This window comes from Paroedura picta, chromosome 10, assembly GCF_049243985.1.
Source record: "Paroedura picta isolate Pp20150507F chromosome 10, Ppicta_v3.0, whole genome shotgun sequence".
Taxonomy (NCBI): Eukaryota; Metazoa; Chordata; class Lepidosauria; order Squamata; family Gekkonidae; genus Paroedura; species Paroedura picta.
The window spans coordinates 27,308,388-27,329,795 of record NC_135378.1 but is presented as its reverse complement, the minus strand read 5'-3'; the positions used below and the strand labels follow the sequence as shown (position 1 = coordinate 27,329,795).

Sequence of the window (21,408 nt, the reverse complement as noted above, 5' to 3'; positions counted from 1 at the left end):
TGTAAATGCAGACATGTTGTGTACATTTTAATATAAATTCATATATATTTATATTACAGTGTTCATAAACAAAATTAATATTCTACTTCAGACAGAATACTACTGTTATTAAAAGGGAATCATTCATACCCAGTACATACGTGGAAATGATTGCTTAAGCGAAGACAGAATGAAATGTTTTCTGTTGTTATCTTTCCCCATATTTCACATGGTGCAATCAACTTTGATTTTGCTTTAATGTTTAAACATTTAAAAGAAAATTATGAAGACTATTCCTATGCACATCAGCTTGATGCAGTTGACTAATGCCTCCTTTCAGCATTTTCCCTAAGTTCTTGTGTGGAATAGTTATGCAGTAACAGTCATGCCTAATTTTGTCTAACTACCAACAGGAAAGTTGTTGTGGAGGAAGCTTTCAAAGTTTCACAGTTTCCAAAGGAAAACACAGAAAAGTAAATTCTTTCTGCCAAAATTAGCACCAAGTCATGTGGAATCTATATATTTCGTTTCTGGTTGTATATCCCCCAGGAGCCACTTCTGCAAAATACTCCATTTTGGTTCTACGAGGCCATAAAAGGGGGTACAGCAAAGAGGACTTGGCATAGACCACAGATCTCATGCATTAGGAGCAATTTCTAAACCACAAACAGAGGCAGACAGAGTCCATCCCGAGAAAAGGCTGCCCCTGTTAGCGCTATTGTCTACAAGGGATCAGTTTGCCATTTCCCAGCTGACCTGGCTGTGTGCAGAGAGATGTGAAAAGTTAGAGACAAAAATGGTTTCTACAGAGTAAGGAGGGAGCTTTCTTGTACAGAAAGGAAGGAAATACCTCAGTGGGATTTTATTTTCCCCCCCTCTTCTTCCAAATATACAAAGAAGCCTTCTGTCTTTAATGCGAATGTCGGCTTTAAATCTTTTAGTTTTGGATTAACTCTGGAAAAAGAGGGAGAAAAAAATCTGACAGGCTTTCAGATATGACGCAAAAAAATCCCCTTTTCCCCCCTCAATTCATGTTGCTCATTTGTAAAGCCAATGGCTGGATTGACTGAATGGCAGGCGCCAGTTGTTCCTTCATTTATAGTTAGCATTACAATGGTCAGAATTAACATCCTGAGACCTACATTATCGCTTCTGCTGTTTCACCAAGGAACATTTAATTCAGGGTGGCTAATGCAGGATAGCTCTTTGCTCTGTCACTCTAACCTTAAAAAAGCCATTAAGAATATTTTTCTTAAAAGGAGGGTGCTATTGAAATCGCATCTAGATCATTTATGCATCATTGTTTTTATTCTTCAGAAATCAACCTGCCTATCGACTGCTTAATATAAAATCCAAAGAGATACTCCTCTGCTTCAACCAAAAGAACAGAGAGTCTTGTGTCACACTTATTACGACACCAGGTTTCTACCTCACGAAAGCATATGCCACACTAAATGCCTCAAGAAAGCTTATGCCACACTAAATCTTTAAAGCTCCACAAGTTGCTTTGTTATTTTTGCGCAAAATGTTTATCATACTATGTTTCTCCCAGAAGCAGTGGCTTTAAGAATCAGCTGCATCATCAAACCAGGTCCCAAGTTGTTCTTTCATGCTACTACATTCGTAACTTCCAAGCACTTTCTTGTCTACCTTGCAGTATTGTAGTATTTAAGGAGTTTTTTAATGAATCAGTTAAATGCTCAGTTTAGTATTTGTTCTACTTTCCCTTTTATGCTCCTGATGCAATGAGCCTTAAAAAAAAGTCATATGGCAGCTCCCCAACAAATCATAAGCTATTGTTCATATTTGGTCTCCATGACATTTCTGCTCATGAAATGCGGGGAGAGAGTATGCCTGTCCCCCCCCCCCAGCTTCAGCCCTTTCCCCCAGTTCTACCTCACATGCTATTCTACACCGTGAAGTCACTGCAAACCGCCCTGAGCCGCAGGAGAGGGGGTGTATAAATTAATAAAACACAATGAAAAAAAATAAATATTCTGTAAAGTTCCATATTGCTCTAGGACAGCACAGCCGGTGAAGTGAAACATACACAAGCAGACATGCCTTTTGTTCCTGCAAGAGCATTCTTCCATCTAGGCCCAACAGCTTTTTAAGCAAGATTTGATATTGCCAATCAGCAAGGTATTAAAAATCACCATTGCACACGCACCTTACTTGTAGTTCTCTAGATTATGATCCACAAGTTGATTAGTTGATATTTAACCAATACATCAAATTGTCCGAAAGAAATTTCATTTTTTTTAATTGGTGGTGTACTTCCATCAAGACTTTGATGGTTTGAAACTGCACTACCTTCTCCTGTGGAAGATGAAGAGGGCATCATAAAATATTAAAAGCTGTAAACCAACCATCAGTTGATAGTGCTTTCTGCATCTTTTCTGGGAGTTAGGAGAGCTGTGGGCTGACTGTGCAGTCTAGGAAGTTTCCCAGAAAAACTATTGGCAGACAGCCTCTCAAAACCCTAAGGGAGACAGACCCCTGTCACCAGTTTCCCTAATTGTTTCCTAGTTGGCTAATGCTTATTCAGTACTGCTTTTCAATCACATTAACTAGCATCATCCTGAATGTTTCATATTTCTCAACTTCAAATTATACCTTTTGTTTAAATCCATACAGGCTGCAATGTTATTCAGCTCTGGTGTCTTTTGGATGGGCTTACTAAGTATTCCGTTGACAGCTTTGATCTTTGATGTTGTATATAAAGTGTAAGTAAAATGCTGTTTATGTTTTTGGTTCTAATGATTTTCTATGTCCTGGTATTAATTTTTATCAGAAATAAGTGCTTTTTGTAGTCTGTAAAATTATGACGCTAAGAGGGTTGTGAGTGTTCTGCATAGTGCAGGGGGTTGGACTAGATGGCCCAGGAGGTCCCTTCCAACTCTATGATTCTAAGAGGTGAACCAGCAGAACCACTAGGATGGAGCACTGAATTGTTTCAGTGGTATTTTAACTGTGAACTTACGTTATGTTGTGAACCACCCAGAGTCTGCTCATGGGGAGGGGCAGTATATAAAACTAATAAATAACCAAATATAAAGTTAATGAAGATGTTAACCTATCTGAAAACAAGTTACATTAATATAAATTGAACTCCTATAATATAGATCATGATGGGTAGCTATGTAGCACAAGAGTCTAGTAGCACCTTAAAGACTAATATAATTTTATTTATTTATTACTTACTATCCTATCATAGGACTTCTTTTAAAAAGCAAGCTTTGTGGTATATTACATAAAATATATTATTTGGTCAGAAGAGGTCCCACAGCGGGTCAGTAATATCTGCAAAGACTGGATGTAGTTCCAGTTAGAGGCCGTCTTTTTCCTTTGGTGGCTATTTGTTAGAGAAGGGGTCCCCAACATGGTGCCTACAGACACCACCTCCTTTACTGGTCTTCACCAAGTGTTTTTAAAAAGTGGGTGGGGCCAGGGAGGGCTTTCTGATTGACTCCTGGAAATTTGATTGGCAGTGAAATTGTTTTTAATGTTGCTTTGGCAGCAGCTGCCACCACAACACAAGGATCTGCATCGCATTGCTGAATCTTAAGCTGTGGCAATCATTCTGCGGCTGGCTCCTCCTCTTGCTGCTGCTATTTTGTGGCAGCCATTTTGCTTCTGCTCTCACTATGCCGTGTCAGAATTCCAAATGGCTCAAAAAGGTTAGGGGGGGGGCTGTATTAAACTTTCAAAGTTTTCCTCTGAGGCATTCACAGTTTCTGCTCCACGCTCTTCTGATCTTTATTCCTCCCAGCAATATAGGACAATAAGCTACTTGTTACCCAAGCTGTGGGTATGTGTGTCATAGTGGTTTGAGGGGGAGGTGAAACAGGGGAAGAGTCAGGTCAGAAAGACAGCAGAAGCAATGAAAGCTCTGCAGACTCCTCTCATGTAGGCTGGGTATCCTCCTAGTCCTAGGCATAGAAACGCAGCTTGGATTTAAGAGCTGGATTTAGAATGACAAGCATGCCCATCTTGTCATTCTAAAAGAAAATATATTTTATAGGAAGTTTTTTCAGTACTCCACAACTTTCCAATATTTCTGTCAGAAAAACTGAACAAAGGTTTTTTTGCAGGGTAAGAATTTGAATTTTTCCAGGGTCTTTGCCAGGCCTGCAGCTCTCTAGATTTAAGACTTCAAATTCTTTAAATTGAGCCCAGAACCATTCTGGAAGTCAATGAAGTAGAAACGTGTGAGACCTATATGTCAGTTTTGACAGACCCATTAAAATCCTAGTCTGTGTGATTGATATCAGTTGAAATTCCCATAGAGCGTTTTACATTAGTACAAGGTGGATATTCCCAGAGAATGTGTGAAACCTATGTTCCCTACAAATAGCTGCAGTTGGCAAACCAACAATGCAACAACAGCCTTCCATATTAACCTACTGTGTAACAAAATATGTTTTGGTTCCAAAAGTATAAGGTTGGGGTGGGGGGGTTGAATTTTTTTAACCTTCAGAAGGGGTTCTGTTTTGCTATTTAAAGGTGTGCAGTAACAAGAAAAAATAAAATCCCCCACCCGACTCCCAGGAAGGCCTTGGGATGTAAGAGCAATGCTGATTTGGGAAAAGTCTAAGTGTATGAGAAAGTGTAGTTGCCTGGAGTAGTTGATACATGTTGAATTAGTTGGTAGAATTAATCACTCCACTTCACAATGCAAATGGAGCACCACAGCTAGCAAAAAGAGCAGGCTTTAGCTGCAGGTGTGTATGAAAAGTCAAACGGCACTATGTTCTTCCTTCTTAAACAGTGAAAAGGTTAAGGTAGCAACTTTTAAGTTACAGATTCATTCCTACTTTAAAATGTACACGGTTGAAAGTGCCTTCATTTTTCTCTTAAACTGAAAGTTTTTTATGTTAGAATTTTTCTATAATCTATCCTGTGTGTAAATTCCTGAAATTTAAATCTTCTGCATGTCGATGATTGGGTTTTCCAGGCTGTGTGGCTGTGATTTGGTAGTTTTAGTCCTTGATGTTTGTCAGCAATTGTGGCTGTCATCTTCAGAGATAGGAGACAGCAAGATAGAAATCGCTCTGTCAAAGTGTGGAGTGTGTGAATAGTTGCTTGGCATTTTATTTATTGGGGGGGATGCATCACATTCCAGCCTTATTTGAAAGTCTCCCGGGGGATGGACTGGAACTAGGAAGCAGTTTTTCTATATATTCTTATGAAATTTTCATTCAAATTGATTTTAAATCAGCAGATATCATTGATTTTCACACTCAAGATTTCTGTTTTATTGTCTGGCACATTCAAACATTTGTCATTTGTCGTTTTTTTAAATTGTAGAATTAAGAGAACAGCATTTAAGACACTGGTTGATGAAGTTCAGGAGTTAGAAGCAAAATCTCAAGATCCAGGAGCTGTTGTTCATGGGAAAAGGTACTGTATAATAGCTACATATGTATTCACCTCTTGCTGTTGAATTCTTATTTCCTCAGCATACAATCATTTACTAGGGGGAGGTTATTAAGTGTAAAGGCAAGAAACATGGAAACACTCCACTGTCTCTGACTGTACCATGGTGCTCTCAGTGTTGGAATAATAGTCTTACCTAAAAAGGCTTTCCAGTAGCTCATCTTTCTAGGTCCAACTCCACATTGCTGCTTCTTCACACACACTAAGAGAAAAGGTAGATGGAGTTAGACCTAGAAAGATGAGCTAGTGAGTCTATTATTATTTTTTCCTTCCATGTAACCCTTTCTCTAATCTTTTAGTATTTTTTTCTTAGAAGCTAAATGCACATTATTTGTGCTGCATTATTTCCAGCATGTAACATTGCTCTGCTGAGTTTTTCCAACACATTTTGGTTATGGGCCCAGCACACTTCACACTGCACCACTCTGGAATTTATAAAGGTTTACTTCTGCTTTTTTCACATCCTTTCATGTGCAGTAATTAAAGGATGACAATTTAAGTCTTTTAAATTTAGTCATAATCAGAACTTGTGCTTCAGCTAGAAAATGGTATATCCCATTGCATTGTAAGTATGTATAAAAACACAGTTTTTCCCAAAGTTTCCAAGCTAAATAAGTATTTCATATCATAACTTAAAAACACAGTTTCCACCATACATGCAAAAATATCGCTGAGAGGGTAATAGTGTAACATCACTTTGAGATCAAATATAGAGTTTCTGGTGATCCTTAGAGAGGTATGATGTCAATTCTGGATTTCCCCCCATACTTCTCCATTTCTACCTAAAACTGAAATATGTCCATTACATTTTTCTCGTTGTATCGTTTTTCTCTTTGTAAGTTACTACATTTATTCCCAGTTATACAAGGAACCAATTCCAGTTGTTTAAATGTGTCTCATAAGTTCAAATTTGTGATTTAGTTAGCTTGCTTAGTTCATAGCTTCTTAGCTGTACAATCTCTACATCAGATTTTAATGTTGTTTCAATTATTGATATAAAGAAGATATTTTTTATTTTTCTTTCTAGCTTAACTGAAAGAGCTCAGCTGCTGAAAAATGTCTTTAAGAAAAACCATGTCAACCTATACCGTTCTGAATCTCTGCAACAGAACTTGCTTCGTAAGTATTTGTGGATTTACATGGAAAAAACTCACCTAATCAAAGCATAGAAACAACAAAAACATATCTGGTTTGCAAGGACCGATGTTTCTTTCTTAGATGAGAATGAGAAAATAGTTGAATTGAATTGTTGAAGGCTCTCATGTTAATAGTCTCATTGATAGGTCAACACCTAACACTCTGGTTTGTAAGGGCCAAAATGAAAATGGAGTCATTCACTGCTCAAACATTAATTTTAAAAGAATATGTGTTTAATAATCAGTTCCACTATATATTTCTGGTAAGGCCTTGGAGGAGGAGCGTGTCTCATGGCTTAAGTGCCACTCAGCGCTTAACACCCACTCAGGGCGGCTGTCCTGCCCGAGTACCTCCTCCTTCAACTGTCTTGCGTGTCTGTCTAGAGGCCAGCCCCTGAGGCTTGGAGGCTGCAGACCCATGCTACGTGAACCATGCAGACCCATGCTACGTGAGAGCTGCCCCTGACAGTGAGTTCCCTAACAGCAGCCTGCAGCCTTTCCGGGTCCTGGAGGGAGGCTATCTGCAGAGTTCTTCCACTCCGCCTCTGTAATCTAGTGCCCATTGTATTCCTGGATGCATTGGGCCTGGCCCCTAGTTTTATATATAAAACAAGCTAGTCTGTGTGTTAGCACATTCTGCTGTAATGCTTGTTATAGATACATAGATAGATACGTAACAAGCATCATAGCAGAATGTGTTAACTATGACTTTAGAATGCATTATTTGAGAGCCAGTGTGGTGTAATGGTTAAGGGCAGCAACTTCTAATCTGGCAAAATGGACTTGATTCCCTGCTCATCCACCCACAGCCAACTGGGTGACCATGGGCTTATCACAGCCCAGATCATGCTGTTCTCACAGAGCAGTGTTGTCAGAGCTCTCTCATCCTCCCCTACCTCACAGGTGTCTGTTACAGGGAGAGGAAAGGAGGGTGATTGTAAGCCGCTTTGAGACTCCAGCGGGTAGAGAAAAGCAGCATATAAGAACAACTCTTCTTCTTCTGAGTCATGGCAGCCATTGGGTTTTCTAAGCAGCACTCCCAGTGTGCGAACCTGGCTTTTCAAGGGGAGCATGGTATAAAAACCGCCCTGAGCCTCAGGGGACAGTGGTATATAAATGTAATAAATAAATAAACTCTTTTAACTTGACATATTCGTTTTCCACTTTCATTCCTGTTTTGGTCAGTAAAACTAGTTGCTTCTCTGTAAAATGCTAATGCCCCTCCCCCAAATACAATTTATCCCAGTATTTTGGTAGGCTGATTCCTTTAAACTATTTCAGTAAAGCTAGAACATGCTTGTTGTTTTTATACTTGCAGATGGCTATGCTTTCTCTCAAGATGAAAATGGGATTGTATCACAGTCTGAGGTAATAAGAGCCTACGACACTACAAAACAAAGGCCTAGTGAATGGTGAAAGAGCAATGCCGCAGAGGTCCGATATTGGCCATAGCAAGGCAAACAGGTATCGTTGCTGGGCTTGGTAACAAGGTCCAGTAACAGAGATTAGAGGAAGATTGCTGCTCCTATTCTCTGAAGTATGAATTCACACTTTGAGTAAACGTAAGCACTGTGCAATTACACTGTAATACACCCTCTGAATTCTGCAACAAACGTTTCTTGGATTTTGTATGCAAAGATTTAAAATTACCCTCACTCTTTACAGACAGCTTATTTAGAGTGAAGCTGAATGAGTACTGCTACTATAGATCAATATCTGGAACAAAACAGTCAGATTTCCCGACGTAGCACATATTGACAAGGATAGCCTTTGCAAAGGTTTCTAAATGACGAGATGTCTAAAATGCCATTTAATGAGCCTTTGATTTCAACAAGTGCTAAAGCAACCCTTTTTAAATGACGTGGACTCTTGTGATGAAGTGCGGTTTCAAAGCAAGGCATTTATAAGGATTTGTGTCAAACGAGCCTAAAAAGTTTGCCAAAGAAGTTCCATAAAATGTGTTTCTCACCTTAATAATCATTCAGAGAAAAGGTAAGGGAGGGCGATGTCCAGTGTGATGTTGGAATTGCATGCTTGCTGCTCTGTACTTGAAAAGTTTTACAATAACCTGAACTTGATACAGGCTGCTTTTTATTGCATTTGTGTTCAGATCTGTGATCACTTGCACCTTTGGCCTTACAGAAGCCTTTCTTTTATCTCCTCCGTCTGTGCCCCCCCCCCCACACACACACACACACTTCTTTTAATAGAAATGTGTACATTTGCTACATTAGCCATCCTTTGCTTAAGGGGCATGTGTCTTTGAGATCTGTTTGAATTATGTACGACTGCTCAGTATTATAGCCCTTGAAATATAAAGGATTCCTTGTGCAAAGGACAAGGCTGTGGAGAAAGATATCCCGTAATATCATATCTAAATATATGGTCAGCACTTTCATTCCCATTGGACTTTATTGCCTGCTGGAGGTACTGGGGTGAGGGGTGGTTTTAATTCAGTTCCCCTTTGCGCCAGCAGGTTATCTGCTCTCCGAAATGAACCAATTTGAATGCATCCCATGTTTTTTTCCTACACATGCATCACTCCTTTGTGTCTATAGGACCGAAATCAGAATGCAGTACCATGCAAAAATCCGGTTTCCATGCCCAGAAGGGATCGGAGCGGGTTTTTTTTACTTGTTTTTATTTTAAATTGTTATCAGAATGCTATATACACAACTTGGTTAGAACACAGTAATAATCTGTGGCTTTCTCTGCCTGAACAATCCAGAAATAGATGTTAGTTCAGTACCCAGTCAGGATGTTCTCTTTGCTTTGTGAAACAATTATTTATTGCTTCTATCCATGACATACAGCCCACTGTAAGTTTTGAATTAGATTATGCTGCAGTTTGAAAAATGAAGTTAATGATGAACTCTTCTGCCATTTGATGTAAATCTTCTGATATGTGCTGCTAATAACACAAGGAAAATAAACTCACAAAGTCTTTGCATGTTAATCTGATAGTATAGGATTCTCCACCTCCCAACCAGAATTCTTTTAAAATTGTTTTTAGCTTTGTTGATATGTAAATGTTGGTTGAGAGAGGCAGGAATGATTGGAACTCTGCTATTAGTTTTAGGTCATTATCAACAGCTTTGTCTTTAAAATATATTTCATATATGAAGTTCCACCTTTACACTGTACAACTCATCAACCTGTCAAAAAACATTCATATGTACTTTGGTAAATGCAGTGTATTCTGTGTGATGGTTCCCATTTTAGACCCAAACTGTAAAGTCATGTATTGCAGAAAATGTGCAGCTATGAAATGAACGTTTCGTGTGATTGTGATGCACCCATTAAAGGAAGAGAAACAAAAATCTCATTAAAACAGCCATGTTTGGCACTTTTGCTGTGTAAAATTGCCACCTAGAAAGCTTTAGGCTCTGTTGAATAAACCAACAAGGAGGGCCAAATCACTTGACCTAAAGGAAGAAAGGGGGAGGGGGGAATTGAGCATATGCCCTTTTCTGAAATTTGGGCTCAAGCTTTATGTCCTCTATGGGGTACATTGGCATTAGCCAATTTCCCCAGTGAACAATTAAAAATGATAATCTTCTACCATTCATAAAGCATAATTCCAAGCAGTGCATATTTCTCTTCTGAATAAACCAATAAAGTCAGTTGAGAGAGGGAGAGGCATTGTAATGCAGTCCGAAACTCTTGTGCGCTTTCACATATCCTGCTCTTTCTTCCTGGCCCCGATGCAGCCTCTTGTGGCCTCTGACAGAATTGATCTTCTGGAGGGGGGGGGGGAGGAATATCCTCAATTCAGTTCCCACAACCCCAAACAAATAGTCTGACTCAACAACCGTACAGAAGCACCACAAAAAAGTGTAAGTGCAGGTGTGTACCCCTCCTCCTTTCTCTCTCAGCAACGTGCAACTGTTTGCATTCAAATGACACATCATGTGTTTTTTCCACTCAAGACAAGCGCGTCTCCTCATCCTTGTTGGATTAGTGTAATAAAACCCCCACAAATATTGCATTACATAGAGTTTGGGAAATCCAAGTTCCATGATTGTCCACCTTTACTGACATAAAGTGGCACAGAATATATGTTCTTTCTGGCACTGTCTTTGCTACTTGATATCAATAGTTATTAAGACTTACCATTGATCACTGGACTGCGGATGCTGTAATATCATAGCTTCTTTGTAAAAGAAGGGTAACTTCATTACAGTACATTCAACGCAACATGGCTTTGTTACGTATACTTGGTTACAAATCTGAAGGCGTGCCCCCAGGGTTTCACCCTCTCCCATCTATATTAACTTGTATTCTTAGCCATTTGATTTGAATGGGCTTTCTCATACACTGGATGTAATTGTATGTAAAAACAGCAAATAGTAGGCTACTTGCACTTGACTAAAACAGTGTGATCACTGTGTATACGTACTGCCTTTAACACTTGAAATTTTTCTGTTAGAAGTTGCTTTTTAACTGGTTTAAGTTCCAAACTAACGGATGTCCAAGTAAACCAGATTTATTTCAATGAAAGTCACGAAGGCATACAAATATAAGACGTTTCTAGACAGATACATTTCGCATTTAAAAGCTGTATAATTATATTATAATATAGAAGTATTATATATATAGTCCATTGACCGGTAGGCATATATTTTAATAAAAACATTTTACAGTTCCTCTAATAATTAAACATACCAATTTTGAAATCTTAAATTCCTCCATTTCTCTCACTTAAATCTGGAAGGGAAGTGCTATAAATGTTACGTGCCCTGTATAACAGTGTCGAGCTATTATTGAATAGCTTCGCCAGTCTTCAGTTGATTGAAAATAGTGCCATTCTGAAATCAATGAACTTAGACATGCCCGTTTTAATTGCTTGTGAAAAGGGAGCACCTAACTTATTTACGAAGCCGTAAGTGAACTTGTTTTTTCTTAGTGCTAGATTTATTTTTGCAAACCAATTTTGACAAATTTGTAATTCAGCAACTTTCTAGTTCTAAAAAAAAACACCAGAATTTTCAAAAGAAAAGCTGACAGTGAAATGTTCCTGTTGCCCAGTCTTGCATAGGAAGTCATTTTCTTGTCAACCTCGAGTGAATTCTCACTGACTTGCCAGAGAAATGGACCATATAGGCAGCCCATCCCGCTTTCTCTGCTTGCTGAACATGGTGTGCAGAAACACTTGTAAGTCTCTGCATGATTTAGTCTGTCACAATGTGAATTTGGCCTGATGCACGCTTCTCCTGTAAAGCCCGTTTTCTCTTCCCCCCTCAGTTAGAAACATGCATCGCGCCATATGTATCTGATGATCAAAAGGAAGTGTTGGGTAAAACCACTTCATTTTATTAGTGTTGGAGGCGAACTCAAAATCTTACCCAGACTGATTCGTACGAATACAATTCCAGAATTCGCGCGAGAGCCAGACTACCCGGATTACTCAATCAAGAGAACTGTCATGAAAATTGGCAGGGCCTCCGACGTTTCATGAATGGTTTCAACACAGACTTTTGCATTCGCTCAGTATCTTGTAATTACAAAAACTGTGACCCAACTGCGTTGAGGTAAAATCATGTTTGTGTTAGGTGGTGGTGGTGGTTTGTTTGTTTGTTTGTTGGCCTTGTTCTACAATTGAAGCCATACTACGTTCATGTTGATTTTTTCAGCGGCAACTTGATTTTTGTTATGTGTTTCAATGTGTAATCCCAAAACGCTGCCATGGAAGGCAGGCACGACATGAAGTAAAGACTGCGCTCGAAGTGAGGTAGGACTTTCCAGCTCCACTGAACCATTACTGCTGAAACTGCTGTGGAAATTGTGAAGCTGCATGGGAGAGGTTTTGACTCAGTGTTCATGGTAGTTGACCTCAGGTTTAGTTTTAACTTGATGTTAAATGCACTGTTTTATAACGAGTTACTAAATTTTCGTAATATATTCATTTCTATGCAGTGTTACATGTCATTGGCATTTTGTGAATGTGCATGTTTTAAACTGCAAATTTTAACTGTTTGGTCTCTTGTTTTAAAAAAAATAAATCTTAAGGAAAACTAAAAACGTTTTGTTTGTAAGCATTTCTCAAGCACAGACCCTGTTATTCTAGTTCTGAGTTGTATTTAAATTCTGTGTTTATGTCTTTCAATCAGCTGGTGCCACTTTGCTAATTTAATGGCATTCTATAGTTTTGATTAAATGATCACACCTTGAATGGGTGAAGTAAGGTTTTATATTAGTTTTAATTGGATTTCCGCAAGAAAAACTGCATGTGCTTGCTAGTTTGCTAGCTACATTTATATACTTTCTGCCAATACATTTGTGACTATTTATGAAGTAAAAAATATTATTATTTATTTTACTTCTATGCCACGCTCCAGTAGTGGCTCGGGGTGGTGTATATCCGTGATAATACAGTCATATAGATGAAACATTTGAAATATCAAAAAGCCTTTAAAATTACATCTCACATGAAATTCCAAGGTTCAACAGTATCATCAGTGCAATTCTGGTGCAGAATCATATTTGATGTTCCCTGGGGGAGAGGGTTCTATTGGGCGGGACTTGATGTTGTTAAATCACTGGCCCCCACCATAAACCTGGTGCAAGAGCTCCATTTTGCAGGCCCTGCTTAAATGTGTCAATTCCAACCAGGCCTGGATCTCCTCTGGGAGCTCATTCCGTCAAGTAGGGGGCAGAACCAAAAATTTCCTGGCTCTGGTTGAGGCCAGATGTACTTCCCTGGGGCTAGGGACTACTAGCTGAGTGCTATGCTCTTCAGGGGACATAGGCAGAGAGGCAGTCTCTTAGGTACGTCGGGCTCAGACTGTGGATGGCCTTGAGATTAAGAACTAATACCTTAAACTTGATCAAGAATTCAACCAAAAGCCAGTGCAGCTGCCAAAGGATATGGGGCCCTCCAAGGTGTTCCTGTAAGAACCCAGGTGGCTGCATTCTGGTCTAGTTGTACTTTCCGGGTCAAGGGTAAGGGCAGACCCACGCAGAACAAGTTACAGAAGTCTAGTCTTTAGATGCTCTGGGATTGTCTCATATAGAAGAGGTACACCATTCTTTGGTCACACTTGTGTCTAGTAAAGCTGAGCAAGTCCATCATGCTTATGAATCAGCACATTTCCAGCTTTGTTAAAGAATCTGTTCTGAAGATCTTGTTTAGCTTCCTTAGGCTTGCTAGGTTTTGTGAGGTGCAGCAACATTCTTAGGCTCTGACTTTTGTCCCTCCCCTCTTAAATATTTAGAGGGCAACTTCTACAGGGGAATGCCCAATATAATAATGTTAGCTCAGACATGCATTTTTTTGTCAGTTACAATTTATTTTATTTATAAAATGTGTTACACCTGGAGTTTTATGCAGGCAGTGAGGGAAGATCCATCAGTGTGTAAGATTTAAGAAAAATAAGTGTAATATTTAAGCTGCAGTCTTCAAGCCTGAACTCTTGGCCTGCTCCCAGGATAACTCTGCAAAGTGCCTCAAATGAGAGGTGCATGACTGAAATTTCATGCGCTTGCAAAGCCAGCGAGACACTCTTGCAATACAGCATTAAAACGCAAATAGTAGTGGCATGGTAGCATCACCTTCTGAAAACAGTTTGTTGGTATAAGTACGAGCACTAAGCAGTTAAGGCTATCAGCACATTTCTGGAAGAGGAGCAAACCCACAGGCCTGCATAGGAGATATTCCCTGAGGCCCTCCACCCAGTCCTACATATGCAGAATCAAAGTCCGTCCTCAGAATTAATGGATCCTTTGCTTGGATCTCCAGTCATATTAAACCCTGATTAAGATTGCCTATTAGGTTAGCCCCAAATCCTATTAGCCCTTTTCAACTTAAACCATCCATCAGCACAGACTCATCCTGAGGTGCTTCTAGCCATATTTTCATTTGCTGCTGCCGCTGCTCTGTTTACATTCATTTTGGTTAAAGCTTTTCCTTGCAACTCTGTTGTCCTCTGGGGCCATGAAAGGGCCAAATGGTTAACCCCTTTCCTTGCTAACATTATGGGACTAAGAATGAGAACGGCATTTTAATGGGACATATAGAGATTTTGCAGGCAGCCCCAAACCGGTATGCCTGTATCAGAATGACTACTGAACTCACTGCGGCTTAAAGTTGTATCTGCATTGTGGTCTGTGACGGTATAAATAAGCTTATACACTAGGGCTTGCTTGCAATAGACATGGCACTGTTTATTTATCATGTTTATTTCAACTGGAGTGCTTTCCATTGCATTTTTGCCGCACCCTTCCTCCAAAGAGATCAAGGCAGTGTACATCATTCTCCCCTGCCTCATCTTATCCTCACAACAGACCTGTGAGGTAGGTTAAACTTGGAGTGACTTAGAACCCGACTCTTCCGGGTCCCAGTCTAATGACTAGACCAGGCTTTCTCAACCAGGGTTTTATGAAACCCGAAGTTTTCTTGACAGCCCTGGAAAGGCTTCCTGAATGGGTGGGAGTTGATGTTTTCTTAAAATTTGTTAAACGTTTATCATGTGATATGACCATATATGGTATGATCATATTGACCCACCCACCCCTCACAAAATAGCCAATGATGGGCTTGTAGTGTGTGGGAAGGGGGGGGGGCTCCTTTTGGGCATGTCCACAGCTCTACTTCTCAACAATATTTACAATCTCGCCACTTCTGGAGTTTCTCAAAACCTGGAGAATGCTTCAGGGGGTTCCCAATGCTAACAAAGTTGAGAAAGACTGGATTATGCCACCCTTGTTCTCTAGGTCAGCTATCCCCAACCCCGACTTCGGGACCGGTCCGTGGATCAGTCAGTACCGGGCCACGGCTCCTTCTCATCTTCCTGGCTGCTGCCTCGGGGGCTGCCCTGCCACTCTGCCACCAGCTCACCTTTGGTGCTCTCCAGCGGCCACCATGGCTGGGACTCCCCCTCGGTGTGGCACTGCACAGCTGCTGCTGGCAACGCCCCCCAGTGACCGGCGGGAACTCAGGGGCGCCAGTGAGAAAGCAAGTGGAGCAGGGCTCAGGCAGCGGCGACATCCCTTGGCAAAAATCTACCCCCCCACACCGGGCTTCAGTAAAATTGTCAAGTGTTGACTGGTCCCCGGTGATAAAAAGGTTGGGGACCACTGCTCTAGGTTCTTAAAAGGAGACTATGAATACTTCAAGTGCTTGAACTTTATTTCTAATTTTTCACGTGTTTATTTGTGTCTCGGTGGTTGGGTGAGTTTAGCGTTCCTTGCAGATGACAGCTACGTAACTTCACAGATTACACTGAAGCAAATTTCATTGTTCTTAATTAAAAACAAACACATTTGACAACAAAAGTAGTCCGTCCTCAGATTTTATTGGATAAAGAATCATGTGACTACTAAATAGTGTTAAACTTGTCAATAGATTTTAAATTACAGTGCGTGTTTTTTTTTTAAATCATATAGTGCTAATTTTACAAATAGAACTTTTACGACCACATTGCCCAACATGTGTTTTCCAAAACATTCACAATAAATACATCCTTGAGATAATACTTAAGGCTAATTCTGTTTTTTAACATTTTGAACTGGCAATCTGTGAAATTATTGTACTCTACCTACATTCCATTTTATCTCTGGCCTGTGAGACCCCAGACTACAGATTAAATTCTGTACTGAAATCCTGCTCTGTATCCTTACAATCTTACTGGTCTTTCAATTCCGCCTGTAAAATCAGTATTCTCATGTTTGGTGAAAACCTTTTCAGTCCTTACATGCTGGTACAACAAGTTTTATGAGCAGACTTCTTGTGTCCTTATCATATGCCTTTTTAAAGTTTCTTGGAGATACAGATTAATCTCATTATACAGCTTGCAGTTTTAATGTCCCAGTCGTTTAATACTAATTTATAAAAGAATTATCTTTATAATTAGTGATGCTAATTCTCATTTCAATTCCTTGTTGTTGTTTTAAACTGAGCTAACGAGGAATAAAACTTAGGAGAAGATCCAGCCGGAGTTCGGCAAACTTAATTAAACTGGAGAAAGATAAATATTAAAATCAGTAAGGCATGTGGTTCAGACTTCAGCCCGTTTACTCAGAAGTAAGTGCCAAAGGAATGGAACCTTTAAAAGTGCTTAACTTTGGCTAGACTATGCCAATAATTAGTTGTCCTCTAAAACTCTCCTCATTCTACTTGTACCTGTGGGAGCTCTGCTCTGGTTAAAAGTGCGGCTTTACATAAGCGCACCCAAGAGAAGACTTCAGTTTGCAACACATTTCCAGCTATGACCCCCAGGGAGGGGTTGTTGCGATTATTTTGCCACCCTTTGCACTTTTAGAAGGGCAACTCACCCATTCACAAAGCTTTGAATCCCATGACCATAGAGCGCATCTCTGAAAACCACCCAAAGCAAGGTTTTATTGCGCTTGGATATCAGTTCAAATGTTCCTTTAAAAAAAAAATTATTTTCAGCTCGGACTAAAATCTGAAACGCTCTTTCCAATGGTGGGTGATTCGGATTGGAGAGGGTAGGAAATATACGGAGCCGACACCAAAAATCCAGAAGGCTGAGAGAGGTGGACAGAGTGGCCCATTTGTAAACAGCCGGACGAATACGGGGGAGGCGAAGAAGCCACGAGGCACCCGGGTTCTGGCCTGGCAAATGAAAACCTGCGGATGGAGCCTCCGGTAGAACTTGAGCTGGCAGCTGCGCTGGATGGTCTCGATGGAGTCCTTAAGCTCGTGGAGGCCAGGATCATCGGTAAGGTCTCCATCTGGTAGCTCTGGAGAGAGAACCGGATGGGCTGCTGCGGAGTCTGCTTGGGTCTTAGACACGTGCAGCAGTACACGGCCACCAGAGAGCCCACGAAAATGAAGGCAATAAATATCGCTCCAACGATAAGGAAAGGGACGTAGACTGATTCTGAGCAAAGAGGGGGAAGGAAAAGTCAAAACGTCATGAAATTACAGAGGGAGGGGGGGAACCCACCAATTTATATCCCCTTCAAAATACACAAGTACACTTGACAACGATTATTATGTAGTTACAAAAACATTAACACCAATTCACACTGCACACTTAAGGTAAAGCTCCCCTGTCTATTGCAGGAAGAAATCAAGACGTTTTGGCTCGATACAAGCAGAAATTCTTGACTGGTTTAGCGGTGCTTGGTTAAGCTCTTTACGTCCTGGGAATCGAATGAAATCCCCAGGTGGTTAAAGTGGTCAAACGCTCTGCAAATTTTCACTTTTACTATCTGTTCTTCCACTCCCACAAGTGTTTGACAGCGGGCACAATGGGACCCAGTTTGTCTGCTCAGTAGTCCCTGACTTGCCTTTGTAAGAGTATCGTTTTGCAAACTGTCTACCCTGTCAGCTACCAGGAAGATACATTTTTCTTGTTTCTTCTTTCCCTTACTTTCCTCGCACTGATCCTGAGGAGCATTTCTGTGGAACTCAGAAGTTTACCTCATGGCTTCGGGTTGTAACTGGGCCCAAGAAAACGTAGGCATTTTTTTTTCTTATGGAATAATATTAAATGGTTCGACACAGGATTCTTTTTTAAAAATATATCCAGCTGCAAAGCACAACTAAAACGGGGGGGGGGGGGGCTTCCAAGAGCACTTGATGCACGACATTCTACATTTGAAAAAAAATTCCTTCCCTCAGGCACAATCCTACTCTGCATCTTCTCAGAAGTAAGGTCCCATCAGCAAATGCTTTGCCTCTCCCTACGTTTTTCCTTTGGTCGCTTCCTTAGCAGGCTAACTGATTACTACCTATTCTCTCCATTAACAACGATAATCTTATTTCCTTTTATGGGGAGGGGGGCATTAAGAAGAGGAAGAAGAGTTGGTTTGTTTTACTCTGCTTTCCACTGCCTGAAGGAGTGTTGAAGTGGCTTACAAGCACCTTCCCTTTCCTCTCCCCACAACAGACACCCTGTGAGGTGGGTGAGGCTGAGGGAGCCCAAGGTCACCCAGCTGGTTGCATGTGGGGGAGCGCAGAATCGAACCTGGCATGCCAGATTATAAATCCGCACTCCTAACCACTACACCACGCTGGCTTAAGTAGTGCTTATTTAAAACTGACAATCAACCCTCCAATTTTCATAGTTTATTAAAGCTGCAATTGTTTAAAAAATAGCTGCTAAAAATTTAAACTAAACTTTTAAAATATATAAATACCACAGAGAACCTGCAAACATAGCAGGTAGTTAATTCAAGTTGGAAATTGCAGGGGGTGATGTTTTAAAGGGGCCATACCCTTGGGAAACCTCAGTGGCGTTCCCTCAGTCTCTACATGAAACAGGAGCAATTTAGGAGCGTTTTGAGCTTTCTAAAAGCACCAGAACCCAAGTCTGGCAAAAAGAAAAATACCGGAATGCAGCAAAGTTGATGACCACCTCCGACTTCTCCTAAGCCTGAACAAATTCACCAGTTGTAGGTTGCATTTAAGTGACACTCAGGAAGAGACAAGATTGCTAGGCTGAGCGGCAATCCTTGGTCCGCCAGATGTTTTCGGCTGCGGGAGGCAGCCAGACCCTCCTCCCAGGCCCTGCTCCAGAGCTCTGCTCTTTTCCCCCCTTGCGGGATGAGACGCCAACGAGGCCGATCAGCGGCACTTTCTCCGCAGAAAGCGCGTTCAGCACTCGCAGCATCCGCGGACCAAAACCCCGAGGATGGGCGACGGGACCAAAGGGCCTTCGGACGTGCCGAACCTCCCGCTGGGCTGGCCAACCCAAGTGCCGCTTTGACAACTTGCCCCGTGACCCGTCGGGCGACAGCCGGGTCTGGTGGGGTCCCGACCTCGCCGGCTGCGATTTGGGAAAGGGCTCCGTGCTCGCCCCCTCGACGCGAATGGTTACATCCTCGGGGGAAGGAGACCGAGGCCTCGTCCGCCACTCTCATCCCCTAAACTCTAGACGGGGCAACCCGTCCCCCCTTTTCTGGAACGGTCAGGGCGCTTTGAAAGGAGCTGCTTGGCGGGAGGGGGGCCACTGATGCGTGGAGAGAAGTTCGCCTGCACGTCGGAAGGCTGCCCGACACGCTTTCCTAGGGATCCGGTCCCTTTCCCGCTTGCAGGGCTTCCTTTAGAATTAGTCCTGGGAAGAATATCGGGGGGGGGGGGGGGCGGATGGCCGGCGCTTTGTCCCTCCCGTCGAGGCCAGGCAAGAGCGGGGTGCAATGCTCCGCGCACCCGCTGGGAAGGGAGTCCGGGCGGCTGGCCTCCCACGGAGGGAAGGGGCGTCCGGTCCGCCTCGCACGTGTCCCCCCCCCTCCCCCGCAGGCCCTCCCACCGTCGTGGCGGCCGGGGAGAGGCGCGGCGGAGGCGAGGTCTCCCCGCGGCGCTGTCCTGAGCAGAGCTGCGCCCACCGAAAGCCCGCACGCCTGACCCCCCCCGCCCGCCCTCCCCCCGGGGGTCGCGTGGGATCGACTCACGGGCGCCGGCGGGCGGCTGCTGGGGCTGGCGGTCGTTGGTGCAGGCGCCTTGCTCCAGGCGGGCCTCGGCGGCGGCGCAGCAGTAGCGCAGGGCGCACGAGCCGCAGCAGATGGTGGCGTCGGGCCCGTCGAAGCGCTCCGGGCACGGGAAGCCCTCGTAGTCGCGGCCCTGCGCGTCCAGCCAGCCGTGGCAGTACTCGCCGCCCCCGACGCCCGCCCGCTGCGCCTCGCCCCCCCAGCGCCACGCCAGGCACCAGCCCAGCAGCACGCAGCGCAGCCACATGGCCGCCCGCCCGCCCGCCAGCCACGGCCAGGCCCTCCGGCGCGGCACAGCACGGCGCTCCGCTCCGGCCGCCGGCGAGTCGGCGTCTCCCTCCCTGCCTGCCGCTGCCGGCATCCAGCCTGCCCCTCCCGGGGGAGAAGGCCGTGACGCCAGCCCAGGGCACCCTGCGGCGGCGGTTCTCCCCGCGGAGGGCGCTGGGTCGACGCCAGGCCAGCCCGGCTGCGCCCTCCTCCCCTCCCCTCCCCTCTCCTCCCCTCCCTGCCCGGGGCCGGCGGGGTTTGCTGGGAGGGGTCTTTTCTGCAGGCCCTTTGCCCAGAGGCGCCTCCCTCCCAGCGCGCCGTCCGTGCGCCTGCCCCCCCCCCCCCTGGCCCGGCTGCAGCCTTCGCCTCTTTCTTCCGACGTTTGCAGGCCGCCTTTCTGGCCTCCTGACATCTACATTTAGATAGATATTTATAATATCCTGCCGCCGTCCGCAAAGGTCCCGGTTTGGCTGTTGTGGCTATTCCAAACGTGCCGTGTGGGCCCTCGATGAATTGTCCAGGGCTTTCCCCGCCGGATTCCACTGGCTGTTGTGGGTTTTCCAGCATGTGTGGCCGTGATCTGGTGGTTTTAAGCACTGACGTTTTGCCAGGAGCTGGGGCTGGCTTCTTCCGAGGAAGGACACACCAAGATGAGTCTCTCTCTGTTGTCAAAACTCGGAGATTGTTCCTGACTTCTTCTATGTTTGGAAATTGATTCTGGGAGCCAAGCTTGACACAGAGTTTCCCCTCTTGCCGTGTCCTACCTCAGAAGATGTCCCATCAGGCCACACAGCCCAGAAGTCCCAGGACAGGTAATTGACTCCAGCCATGGAAGTATTAGAAAAGTCACTGAGGGCCCAGATCTGCTCTGACCATCCAATTTATCCTCACCATGAAGCAGGTTCAGCTGGGAGAGAGAGAGCGACTGGCCCCAGGTCACCCTGTGAACTTCCACCCAGAGCAGGGGATTTGAACCTGGGTCTTCCAGGTCCTCTGCTAGCACTGTTAAACCTGACAAACATTCAGCGAACATGGGAACACTGCAACGGTATCACCAGCAGAGAAACACCATCCTGGGAAACTCGCCTTTAGACGCCCTGCTGAAGGATACGAATGCAGGCAGAACCTTTATGATTTTGCCGTGTGAGGTGGGTTAATCTGGGGAAAAGTCCACACTGCGGCCTGGAAA

At 43.4% G+C, this 21,408-nt stretch overlaps 2 protein-coding genes across 6 annotated transcripts in view; one reads left to right on the top strand and one right to left on the bottom strand.

Annotated features, from left to right (window-relative positions):
• ATP8A1 (ATPase phospholipid transporting 8A1) overlaps nt 1-12,575 on the top strand; it is an 89,815-nt gene extending 77,240 nt beyond the window's left edge. For all 5 annotated transcript variants that reach the window (XM_077301834.1, XM_077301833.1, XM_077301836.1 and 2 more), the window contains 4 exons: nt 2,617-2,705; nt 5,290-5,382; nt 6,446-6,537; nt 7,873-12,575. In XM_077301834.1, coding sequence (XP_077157949.1) covers nt 2,617-2,705; nt 5,290-5,382; nt 6,446-6,537; nt 7,873-7,970 — 372 coding nt within the window. In that variant the 3' untranslated portion in view covers nt 7,971-12,575. The remainder of the gene's footprint in view (nt 1-2,616; nt 2,706-5,289; nt 5,383-6,445; nt 6,538-7,872) is intronic.
• A 3,253-nt stretch (nt 12,576-15,828) lies between these two features.
• On the bottom strand, nt 15,829-20,429 carry SHISA3 (shisa family member 3). Its single transcript, XM_077301832.1, has 2 exons — nt 19,917-20,429; nt 15,829-17,398 (listed from the first exon to the last, which is right to left on the bottom strand). The coding sequence occupies exons 1-2, from the start codon at nt 20,311-20,313 to the stop codon at nt 16,944-16,946; spliced, it is 852 nt and encodes a 283-aa protein (XP_077157947.1). The 5' UTR covers nt 20,314-20,429; the 3' UTR covers nt 15,829-16,943.
• Between the last annotated feature and the right edge of the window lie 979 nt (nt 20,430-21,408).